This window comes from Nuphar pumila, chromosome 3 (genome assembly GCF_984573655.1).
Source record: "Nuphar pumila chromosome 3, dmNupPumi1.hap1.1, whole genome shotgun sequence".
In the NCBI taxonomy this organism is placed as follows: Eukaryota; Viridiplantae; Streptophyta; class Magnoliopsida; order Nymphaeales; family Nymphaeaceae; genus Nuphar; species Nuphar pumila.
This window is the reverse complement of record NC_143251.1, coordinates 42,692,077-42,705,285: the sequence shown is the minus strand read 5'-3', so window position 1 is coordinate 42,705,285 and position 13,209 is coordinate 42,692,077. Positions and strand designations below refer to the sequence as shown.

Sequence of the window (13,209 nt, the reverse complement as noted above, 5' to 3'; positions counted from 1 at the left end):
GTTATTGTAATATTGTGAATTAGCATGATAGCTTTCGAGTATGAACATGATATACATAAAATAACCATACATGATATTATGAGATGGTTGCATACACATGTTAGCCATGATATGTCATGCATATTATAAAGAGATTATTTTGTGATAGCATATTTGTGTGATAAAATGCTAATAGCATGCATTATAATGATATTGTGTTTAGACTTGAGTCTATTTTATTTTATTCATGTTATGTGAATGGATATATTGAGATTAACATGCATTACCCTTTAAATCTATATTGTAAGGGCTACCTGGTTCGCGACCAGTGTGCAACCACTATGGAGAGTGGGTTGTCGGTGATTTAACGATATAGAGACTCTATATTGTTGTGTGCTTACTATGAGATAAGTATGAACCCTAAGGTCATCCTGAGATTAAAGAGTGAGATATGTCGTGATCATTTTACGATATCACTCATGAAAGAATGAGTAAAATACGAGTTTGAGAATATGGTTTAATGTGTTAAACTTAAATTATGACTTAGACTTATACTCAAACTGTGTTTGGGACTCTAGACGACCATAGATGGTTGAGAACCATTATAGTTAGGATATAACATGAACCATGCCGAGATTGAGCCTGACCTCCCGGCTAGCTACTGGTGGGGTCCCCTTTTTGTTTCATTGTAGTGCCTGGTGGTTCGAAGATCACTGAAAGTGTATGGTTCATTGTCTGGCCAACATATAGAATTGAGGTGTTCTACCCGGGTTGCTACGTCCATAGACGGCTATGACCGGTATAGCCAACCTAGGGTTAGTTTGTTGTGACAGAGTGTTTAAGAGAGTTAATAGAGAGATAATTAAAACATACAAACTTTTTGGTGTGTCAAAAACTAAACTCAGACTAGGATTTTAGAACTCATTACAGTTGTAAGTTAAAGTGTTTATTTGCTTACAATTATTCTTTACTAGGTTGTAGACTCAACCCACTGTATAATTATAATTGTAGGTTTCAGGCATACTAGCACAAACAGGACATGATCGATTACTTCTTCGGCAGAGCACTTAATAGTTTTTATTTTTCTTGTCATTGAATATTTATGTACTTGTTATTTTCTTATGTTATTAATGATGAACATTGTGAAAGAAAGTGAGTTATTGAAAAAAGAATGAAAAAAAAAATTAACTATATTTTTCTTTGTGTGAACTATATATCATTTTCTTTTGGAAAGTAATACCAATTGAACTCAGACTCCCGAGGTCCCAGATCGAGGTGTTACACCTAGATGACTTAGGTTTCTTACACAACAACAAAGCAGTGGATTAGCGACAACCAAGTTCCGTCGCTAATCGGCTTAGCGACGGATTAGCGACGACGAGGCGACGGAAAGCTTACGTTGCAAATTTTTTTATGCTAACTGGTGACAGAATACACACATCGCCAGTTTCGTCGCTAGTTGCGATGGAATAACGAACGACGTATTCCGTCGCCAATCCGCCGGTACTAAACGGTGAACTTGGTTGGCGACAGATTTACATCCATCGATAAGTCGTCGCTAGATTTATATGCATACCGACGGAATAATCCGTCGCTAATCCGTCGCAAACACGAAAAAAAATAAAAAATTTTATTTGAAAATTAAATATCGAGAATGGTACAATTTATATTTCCTGTAAATAAAAAACAAAGTACACATAAATTTTCATATAAAAGAAATCTACAACAATTAATCGTTCCACCTTAAAATTAACAAGTTTAATTATTTACAAATCAACAATTACAATTTCAAAACAAAAAAAATAGAACTTCTTCAACACAGTTCTCTAATCATCGCCAAGATTTTGTGCGTCTTCTTGTTCATTGCTTTGATCTGTCCATTCAGCTTCGCTACGCTGATTATCGCTAGCAACCTACACAAAAAAAGAACAGTCAGTATTGATAAACAAAATATTATGAAATAAATTATACACTATATGTGATTGTATCATGTGCTCATATGTGTTCTAAGGCAGTAAAAAAACTTTATATGTGATTCTATCATGCTCATATATGCTCTAAGGCAGGCAAAAATCTCTATATGTGATTCTATCATAAATGATATGTGTTTTAAGGCAGTAAAAAAACTTTATATGCGATTACATCATGCTCATATGTGTTCAAAGGCAGCTAGAAAAACTCTATATGTGATTCTACAATGCTCATATATGCTCTAAGGTAGGCAAAAAGCTATATATGTGATTCAATCACGCTCATATATGTGCTCTAAGGCAGGCAAAGCAAAAAACTTTATATGTGATTCTATCATGAATGATATATGTTCTAAGGCAGTAAAAAAACTTTATATGTGATTTTGGCATGCTCATATGTGTTTTAAAGTAGTCAAAAAATTGAATATGTGATTATAACATGCTTATATGTGTTCTAAGGCAGTCAAAAAACTGAATATGTGATTATAGCATGCTCATAGGTGTTCTAAGGCAGTCAAAAAACCTTTATATGTGATTCTATCATACTCATATGTGCTATAAGGTAGGCAAAAAACTTTATATGTGATTATAGCATGCTCATATGTTCTCTAAGGCAGGCAAAAAACTCTATATGTGATTCTATCATGCTCATATGTGCTCTAAGGCAGACAAAAAGTTATAAATGTGATTCGATTATGCTCATATGTGTTCTAAGGCAGTCAAAAAACTGAATATGTGATTATACCTAAGAAGGACCTGTAATTGAAGATCCCCTGTTCAGCAAAAAACTATTGAACTCATCTCGGAGAACGTCGGCGATGGTGTCATGAAAGTAGTCACGCAGTGTGTCCTTAACGATCTAGCGTACATCTTCACTGGAAAGAATAGTCTGCTGCTTGGAGCTTATGTCGGCGGAAGAAGTCTGTGAGCCATAACTGAAAGAAGCAATAATAGGTGAAGTGTTCATATTACTCTCAAACTCGAACACGCGACCTTTTTTGGGTTCACCTGCTACAGTCACCCATGCTACATGATCAAATGATGGATGCTGAGTAGCGTCATTGTCATATCGCTCTACCATCTGTTGCTCATATGTCTCCTACAAAATAATGTTTAAAGTATGCATTAATAATTAATGATAACATTATGATAACTTGCATATTGCAATGATTATTAATAGAATAAATACATACCGTTGTCGTTCTCGCCTTCTCTGATACGAAGTCTCCTGTGGTCTTCTGTTTATGTGTTTCAACAAACACATCCTTATATGGTACAATGCCTCCTTTTTCTGCTTCCTACGAAGTTAAATGATAAAAGATTTAGTTAACAAGTTTGCAACAATACTTATAAAATTAATATTATATATTGATGAGTTACCATTTTCTTCAGGTGGCTCCCAAATGTCTTAGATTCACCTGTGTGTAGATGGGCTTCAGGCATTTTCGCTCGATTTTGTGCAGTCTTCGCAGAGAGATTTCGAAATGCATCTCCCGCCCACTTATCACACATTTCATCACAATAATCTATTTTGATAGTAATAGGACCATGGCCCATTCACTGTAGTGGATCATCTATTTCGCCAGATGTTTTTTTTGTTGCAGTCTTCATATTGTGCAGCATGTCTGCAAATCGGTTTGCAGCGACCTTCTGCCACACCTTCCTTGCATAATTTTTTCCACCGTAGTCGCGAAGTGATTCGAAGCCAATAAATATTTTCAGAAAGTTAGTAGACATGACTAAAAAAAATTAAATATGAAACGCATTAACTATAAGAAACAATTGTATACCGTGAATAAGGACCACAATCTGTCTAACACCTCTTTTGGATACTCTTTTCATTGAGCAACTGGTCCTGGTAGATGTTGAAGAAGTGAATTCCTAATATCGCATACTATTTCTTGTGGCTCAAACCTCGTGTTGCACATGAATTGATACACAGTAAATATTAATATAAAATATTTATAAGATATGCAATAATTGAAAATGAAATACTTACGGTCGATTATCGATATACACTATTCGAATGAGTCTTCTTGTGCCAAACTGAGAAGACCCTGCTTTCTGTGTTGGCTCCTGACTTGTGTGATCAACTGGTGTAGGTGGGTTGTGTACAGGAGAAACATCATATGTAAAAAAATACGTTAGAAATTCTCAAAATGCGCATTTGAACTAATCAAGCATCCAATTAGTTAAATTATATACCTATCATAGGAGCCCGTGAAGATGAAGGTTGGGCCTGACTACTACTGAATGAGCGACCACTGTAACCTCCACGAACCATATTCTAACAAATAAGATATGTCATACAATATATTCAAATAATTTGCATCAAGTATTACAATACATTCAAGTCATTCACATCAAGTATTACAATAATTCAAATCATTTGCATCGAGTATTACAATACATTCAAATGATTCGCAACAAGTATTACAATACATTCAAATCATTCATATCAGGCACTGCAATGCATTCAAATCATTCACATCAAGCATTACAATATATTCAAATAATTCAAATCATTCATATCAAGTATTGTAATACAACTCATTCATTCACATCAAGTATTATAATGCATTCAAATAATTCAAATCATTCACATCAAGTATTGCAATGCATTCAAATCATTAGTATCAAGTATTACAATGCATTCAAATAATTCAAATCATTCACATCAAGTATTGCAATGCATTCAAATCATTAGTATCAAGTATTACAATGCATTCAAATAATTCAAATCATTCACATCAAGTATTGTAATGCATTCGAATCATTCGTATCAAGTATTACAATATATTCAAATAATTCAAATCATTCACATCAAGTATTATAATAGAACTCATTCATTCGCATCAAGTATTACAATATATTCAAATCATTCACATCAAGTACTATAATGCATTCAAATCATTCGTATCAAGTATTATAATACATTCAAATAATTCAAATCATTCACATCAAGTATTGCAATACAACTCATTCATTCGCATCAAGTATTACAATAATTCAAATCATTCACATCATTCATTGCAATGCATTCAAATCATTTGTATCAAGTATTACAATACATTCAAATAATTCAAATCATTCACATCAAGTATTGCAATACAACTCATTCATTTGCATCAAGTATTACAATACATTCAAATCATTCAAATCATTCACATCAAGTATTGCAATGCATTTAAATAGAGGTTTGTATTTCAAGATTTTGCTCACTAGCTTAAGAAATCTTCCTCGTCACTTGTTTGACTTTCTTCTTCTTCTTCTTCTTCTTCTTCTTCTTCTTTATTGTTTGCCCATCCACTTGGTACATCATTTGGCTTAGACGGGTTTAAGTGGGTTTTAGATATGATTTAGGTTAAAGTGGATCGAGCTAGGTGGGTTTTGTGGCAGATTTGGGTTTATCCGGGAGTTATAATCATGGGAATCAATTAGGGACAGGTTTGAAGTTAGGGAACCAACTCCCCAAAGTTAGGGACAGGTCTGTCATGAGGTGTCTGAACCAGTTCAGAGACAAACCAGTTTGAGGTTTTCACATTGTGCATGAGACACTTGTTTGGGAAAGAGCCAAACACCCTAGGTTTGGAAAACCATAGTGCTTCCGCCACCCATGGTGGGGCTTGAGAGGGCAAGGTGGTTGGTCGCCCAGGGTGGCATCGGCTAGGGAAGGCATCAACGATGGATTTATTTAGGCAAAACAGAAAATATAACGAAAATTGTAAAAAATTGTTGAAAAATTAACTAGAAATAAGAAATAACTAAATAAAATAGATATAACAAATTTCGAAATAGCTTGCACATTTCATAGATGAGATATTACAATCCCGTATGACTCAAGTTTCTAACTAAGAAGACAAGTCTTAATCCTACTAAACTATTAAAGTAGGATACAAATAGTTTATACAACTATTAAAGTAGGATAACAAGCAATAAAAACTGATTGAATATGGACTTAGATACCATATGAATCCATAAGTTCTTTGTGATGTTTGTGTTGGTTCAAATTCCGATTTTAGACCCATTTTAAGGAATTCTGTTTTGGGGTCAATAACATAAAATCACAAACCAGATCTTCATCATTTAAAGGGTTTACTTTTAGTAAAAATACAATTAAAACACCCAAGTCAAGCTAGGTCAGGTTGAATATTTAATAAAAATCATAATCCAAACATGATTGTGTACTACTTGGGTTGGGTTGAGGTAACATTTCAATCTCATACCTGAAAATCTGAGTTTGGGTTAGGTCAGGTCATGAATACAAGCACTAGCCCTACAATGTTGAATATGGTTTTAGCCGGACCTTGACACAAAACTATATTCATATTCTTGAAAAAAAGTAGATTTGGATCCAAATCTAACTCAAATATCGGATGAAGGTCATGGATTTGTATAGAATCTAAACTTCAATTGTTCAATATCCACCAAAAGTTGGTGAAACCTCTTCCTTTTCTCTTACCTGAGAATCTGAGTTCAGGTCAGGTCATGAATACAAGCACTAGCCCTACTACATTCATATTCTTGAAAATAAGTCTAGATTTGGATCCAAATCTAACTCAAATATCAGATGAAGGTCATGGATTTGTATAAAATCTAAACTTCAATTGTTCAATATCCACCAAAAGTTGGTAAAACCTCTTCCTTTTCGTGCCAAAATAACGTTTCCAGATCAGGCAATTGATAAGGATAAGCGGATTTCATGTATGAAGAATCTTAATCCTATTGATACGTCTATGAAGAATCAGAGTTCACGTATAAACACTACAACAAAGCAGTAGATTAGCGACGACCACATTCCGTAGCTAATCCGTCGCTAACCATGTTAGCGACGGATTAGCGACAACGAGGCGACAGTATGCTTACGTCGCGAATATTTCGACGCTAACTGGCGACGGAATAATTCCGTCGCCAGGTCCGTCGCTAATTGCGACGGAATAACGAGCGCTATATTCCGTCGCCAATCCGCCGGTACTAAACGGCGACCACGGCTTGGCGACGGATTTAATTTCGTCGCTATGCTGTCGCTAGATTAATATGAATAGCGACGGATGGTTCCGTCGCTAAGCCGTCGCTAGATTAATATGAATAGCGATGGAATCATTCGTCGCTAATCCGTCGCAAACACGAAAAAAAATCAAAAAAAATTTATTTAAAAATTAATTACCGAGAACTGTACAATTTCTATTTCCTGTACAATTTATATTTCCTGTAAATAAAAAACAAACCACACAAAAAATTTCATATAACAAGTATCTATAATAATTAATCGTTCCACCTTAAAATTAAGAAGTTTAATTATTTACAATTCAACAATTACAATTAGGAAAAATAAAAAAAATAGAACTTCTTCAACACAGTCCTCTAATCATCGCCAAGATTTTGTGCGTCTTCTTGTTCATTGTCTTTATCTGTCCCTTCAGCTCCACTACCCTGATTATCGCTAGCAGCCTACACAAGAAAAGAACAGTCAGTATTGATAAACAAAATATAATGAAATAAATTACACACTATATGTGATTCTATCATGTGCTCATGTGTGATCTAATGCAATAAAAAAACTCTATATGTGATTCTATCATGCTCATATGTGTGCTAAGGCAGTCAAAAAATTGAATATGTGATTATAGCATGTTCATATGTTTTCTAAGGCATCTAAAAAAACTCTATATGTGATTCTACCATGCTCAGATGTGCTTTAAGGCAGGCAAAAAACTATATATGTGATTCAATCATGCTCGTATGTGTGCTAAGGCAGTAAAAAAATTGAATATGTGAATATAGCATGCTCATATGTGCTCTAAGGCAGGCAAAGCCAAAAATTTTATATGTGATTCTATCATAAATGATATATAACATGTTCATATGTGTTCTAAGGCAGTTAAAAAACTCTATATGTTATTATAGCATGCTCATATGTGTGCTAAGGCAGTCAAAAAACAGAATATGTGATTATAATATGCTCATATGTGTTCTTAGGCAGTCAAAAAACTGAATATGTGATTATAGCATGCTCATATGTGTTCTAATGCAATCAAAAAAACTTTATATGTGATTCTATCATGCTCATATGTGCTCTAAGGCAGACAAAAAGTTAAATATATATATATATATATATATATATATATATATATATATATATATATATATATATATATATATATATATATATATATATATATATATATATATATATATATATATATATATATATATATATGTGATTCTATCATGCTCATATGTGTGCTAAGGCAGTCAAAAAATTGAATATGTGATTATAGCATGTTCATATGTGTTCTAAGGCATATAAAAAAACTCTATATGTGATTCTACCATGCTCAAATGTGCTTTAAGGCAGGCAAAAAACTATATATGTGATTCGATCATGCTCGTATGTGTGCTAAGGCAGTAAAAACATTGAATATGTGAATATAGCATGCTCATATGTGCTCTAAGGCAGGCAAAGCAACTTTATATGTGATTCTATCATGCTCATATGTGTGCTAAGGCAGTAAAAAAATTGAATATGTGATTATAGCATGTTCATATGTGTTCTAAGGCATCTAGAAAAACTCTATATGTGATTCTACCATGCTCAGATGTGCTTTAAGACAGTCAAAAAAACTATATATGTGATTATACCTGAGAGGGACCTGGAATCGAAGATCCCCTATCTTGAACAGCGGCCTTGATCTCATTTCGGAGAAAGGGGGCGACGGTGTATTGGAAGTAGTTATTCAGTGATTCATTAATGATCTCGCGTACATCATCACCGGGAAGAATAGTCGGCTGCTTGGAGCTTATGTCGGCGCAAGAAGTCGGTGAGCCGTAACTGGAAGAACCAATAACTGGTGAAATGTTCATATTACTCCCAAACCCGAACACGCGACCTTTTTTGGGTTCACCTGCTGCAGTCACCCATGCTGTAGGATCAAATGATGGATACTGAGTAGCGTCTTCGCCATATCGCTCTACCATCTGTTGCTCATATGTCTCCTACAAAATAATGTTTAAAGTATTCATTAATAATTAATGATAACATTATGATAACTTGCATATATATTGCAATGATTATTAATAGAATTAATACATACCGTTGTCGTTCTCGCCTTCTCTGATACGAAGACTCCCGTGGTCTTCCATTTATGTGTTTCTACAAACACATCCTTATATGGTACACTGCCTCCTTTTTCTGCTTCCTGCGAAGTTAAATGACAAAAGATTTAGTACACAAGTTTGCAACAATACTTATAAAATTAATATTATATATTGATGAGTTACCATTTTCTTTAGGTGGCTCCCAAATGTCTTAGATCCACCTGTGTGTAGATGGGCTTCGAGCATCTTCGATCGATTTTGTGAAGCCTTCGCAGAGCGATTTTTAAATGCATCTCCCGCCCACTTATCGCACATTTCATCCCAGTAATCTCTCCTGATAGTAATAGGACCATGGCTCTTCCACAGTAATGGATCATCTACTACGCCAGATGCTTTTTTTGCTGCAGTCTTCATAGTGTGCAGCATGTTTGCAAATCGATTGACAACCACCTTCTGCCACACCTTCCTTGCATCATTTTCTTTCACCGTAGTTGCAAAGCGATTCGAAGCCTACAAATATTTTCAGAAAGTTAGTAGACATTGCTTAAATAAATTAAATATGAAACACATTATCTATGAGGAACAACTGTATACCATGAATGAGGACCATAATCTGTCTGACACCTCCTTTGGGTACTCTTTCCATTGAGCAACTGGTCCTGGTAGATGTTGAAGAAGTGAATTCCTAATCTCCCGTACTACTTCTTGTGGCTCAAACCTCGTGTTGCACATGAATTGTTACACAGTAAATATCAATATAAAATATTTAAAAGATATGCAATAATTGAAAACAAAATACTTACAGTCGATTATCGATATACACTATTCGAATGAGTCTTCTTGTGCCAGCCTGAGAAGACACCGTTTCCTGTGTTGGCTGTTGACTTGTGTGATCAACTAGTGTAGGTGGGTCGTGTACAGGCGCAACATCATCTGTAAAAAAATACATTAGAAATTCTCAGAATGTGCATTTGAACTAATCAATCATCTAATTAGTTATATGATATACCTATCACAGGAGCCCGTGAAGATGAAGGTTGAGCCTGGCTACTACTGGATGAGCGACCACTATAACCTCCACGAACCATATTCTAGAAAATAACATGTCATACAATACATTCAAATAATTCACATCAAGTATTACAATGCATTCAAGTCATTCACATCAAGCATTGCAATGCATTCAAATAATTCAAATCATTGACATCAAGTATTGCACTAATTCAAATCATTTGTTAATTGCATAAATTATAATACATTCAGATAATTGAAATCATTCACATCAAGTATTACAATGCATTCGAATCATTCGTATCAAGTATTACAATACATTCAAATAAAATTTTTAATCATTCACACCAAGTATTGCAATACAACTCACATCAAGTATTACAATGCATTTAAATAGAGGTTTGTAGTATAAGATTTTGCTCACTAGCTTGAGAATTCTTCCTCGTCACTAGTTTGACTTTCTTCTTCTTCTTCTTCTTCTTCTTCTTCTTCTTTATTGTTTGCCCATCCACTTGGTACATCATTTGGATCACATTCCTCTATGAATGTTTCATCAGCCAATGGAGATATGACATGCATATCATGCGCAACATCGTGACCATAAGCGAAGTCACAGACATCATCTGATTGATAGTAATCACTGTCTTCAGCTAACTCATCTTCCTGTAACTGATCATACTCGGGGTATAGTTTGGATTTCACCTTGCAAACTGCCCACCATTCATTTATATCTGACTTTTTTATACTCGGATATGAAGTATAATAAACTTGTTGAGCTTGCGAGGCTAATATGAATGGTTCATATGTTCCAAACCTGGATTTATGATTCACCTCCACAATGCCTGAAGCTTTGTCGAGTCTTGTTACAGTTGGATCAAACCAATGACACTTGAATATCGTAACCCTGTTATTCATGCCTAAGTAAGTCAACTCCATTATTTCCTCTATAACATCGTAGTAATCATGTTCATTTTCACCGTAGCTGCTACCCTTGACACACACGCCACTATTTATCGTTGATTTGTTTATACCGTAGTCTTTTGTATGGAATCGATAACCATTTACGATATACACGTTGTACCAATGCACAACTTTGGTCGGACCATTGTTTATACCGTAGTCTTTTGTATGGATTATTGTGCACCACATTCACCCGTGCATCAAAATCGTTTCTAAATTCTTCTCCATGAAACGTCCAGTTCTGATAATCACTCACAAAACCCTTCCTGTATAGGTGATGTCTAACGCCATGCGGTTCTACAAATCGATTATTCTTACAAATCTTGCAGGGACACCTAATCCGACATGTGGGATCTACCGTACTGACACTCGCCGTTGCAAATTCAATAAAACTATCGACACCATCCATATATTCATGCGATAACTCATTGTCCACTATCCTACGGTACATCCATTCACGGTTTGCAGTCATTCTGTCGTATGATGTTACGAATAGTATCCTAACGAATTAAGAAAAAAACAATCAAAATGCTACGATGAAGAAAATATCAAATTTATCATGCAATATACTATGTCAAACAATAACAAGAATTTTGATGCATGCATTAATAACTTAATATTTTCATGTGCAAACTATTAATGACACGATACAATCATTTGAAGCATGCTTTTATTATAAAATTTCACATGGAAGTCAAAATCAAATTGAAAGTAACTACATGCAAGCATGGATACAATTACATCAAACATTGCAATACATCATAATCATTCATATCAAATAAATGGCAAACATGTACCTGCAGCAAACACACTTCAATATCTCACTAACTACTACCATGCTTAGCATGGACTCCGTACTCCAAAAAATAAGAACACTTCCATATTCGTATATTAAAATCATGCTCAGCATGATCTCCGAACTCCAACAAAGCAGTCCTAGATATCAACAACTAAGTGAGTGTGTAAACAATAAAGTGTTAAATTCAATAAATTAAATAACATGTGATACGTTTGCATCACTTACTCACCACGGGTATTTACCCGATTTGCATTGTTTTTGTCATTTACTTACCACAGGTGGCCGAGCACGAGTTGGTTCCGTTGAAAAATCTGCACAAAAACAAAACAAATTAAGTAACAAACTAACTAATCATGAAACAAGATGAACTGCCTTTCCGGCATGGGGGGTTGACCCCCTGCCGTGCCTTTACGGCAGGGGGTTTAACCCCCTGCGTTTCCGGCAGGGGGGGTCGACCCCCTGCCGGAAAGGCAGGGGGTCGACCCCCCATGCCTTAAAGGCAGGGGTCGACCCCCCCTGCCAGAAACGCAGGGGGTCGACCCCCCCTGCCGGCGCAGGGGGTCGACCCCCCATGCCTTTCCGGCAGGGGGTCGACCCCCCATGCCTTTCCGGCAGAGGGTCGACCACCCCTGCCGGAAACGCAGGGGGTCGACCCCCCCTGCCGGAAAGCACGGCAGGCGGTTAAACCCCCTGCCTTTCCGCCAGGGAAGGGGGTTAAACCCCCTGCCGGAAAGGCAGTTCCGGCATGGGGGGTTGACCCCCTGCCGTGCCTTTGCGGCAGGGGGGGTCGACCCCCTGCGTTTCCGGCAGGGGGTCGACCCCCCCTGCCGGAAACGCAGGGGGTCGACCCCCCCTGCCGGAAAGCACGGCAGGGGGTTAAACCCCCTGCCTTTCCGGCAGAGAAGGGGGTTAAACCCCCTGCCGGAAAGGCAGTTTCGGCATGGGGGGTTGACCCCCTGCCGTGCCTTTACGGCAGGGGGTCGACCCCCCTGCCGGAAAGCACGGTAGGGGGTTAAACCCCCTGCGTTTCCGGCAGGGAAGGGGCGTACAGCGTGAAGAAGAAGAAGAAGAAGAAGATTACCTGCGCGTCGCCGGACGGTGGCGGGAGGTTGACGGGGAGCGGCAGCTGGCGAGCGCCGGCTGGCGAGCGGTGGACGGGGAGCGGCGGCTGGCGAGCGGCGGCGGCCGGACGGTGGCGAGAGCCGACGGGCGGCGGGAGGGAGCAATACAGCGAAACAGAGAAAAGAGAAAGAGGGATGGGATTAGGGATTTACGCAATATTTAGCGACGGCTTAGCGACGGAATGTTTCCGTCGCTAATCCAAAATACCAAAAAAGCGATGGAATATATTCTGTCGCTACGCCGTCGCTAATTAGCGACGGATTAGCGACG

The 13,209-nt window shown here is 37.1% G+C and overlaps 1 protein-coding gene across 2 annotated transcripts; it reads right to left on the bottom strand.

The window, feature by feature from the left end:
- Window positions 1–7,188: 7,188 nt before the first annotated feature.
- On the bottom strand, window positions 7,189–12,130 carry LOC149842720 (uncharacterized). 2 transcript variants are annotated; one of them, XR_016431084.1, is made up of 2 exons: window positions 12,091–12,130; window positions 7,189–7,400 (listed from the first exon to the last, which is right to left on the bottom strand). XR_016431084.1 is itself a non-coding variant. In XM_090001550.1 (2 exons), exons 1-2 carry the CDS (start codon window positions 8,811–8,813, stop codon window positions 7,314–7,316), a joined length of 309 nt encoding a protein of 102 aa, XP_089857676.1. In that variant the 5' UTR covers window positions 8,814–8,817; the 3' UTR covers window positions 7,189–7,313. The 2 variants fall into 2 exon arrangements, 1 of the variants encoding a protein (XP_089857676.1); XM_090001550.1 differs by lacking the exon at window positions 12,091–12,130 and adding an exon at window positions 8,592–8,817.
- Window positions 12,131–13,209: the final 1,079 nt, after the last annotated feature.

Excerpts from the sequence above, each read along its gene's own strand:
- LOC149842720 (XM_090001550.1), bottom strand. The coding sequence starts at position 8,813 with ATGAACATTTCACCAGTTATTGGTTCTTCCAGTTACGGCTCACCGACT. Across the intron at positions 7,401-8,591 it reads CGATTCCAGGTCCCTCTCAG|GCTGCTAGCGATAATCAGGG; the intron begins GTATAATCACAT and ends TTTCTTGTGTAG.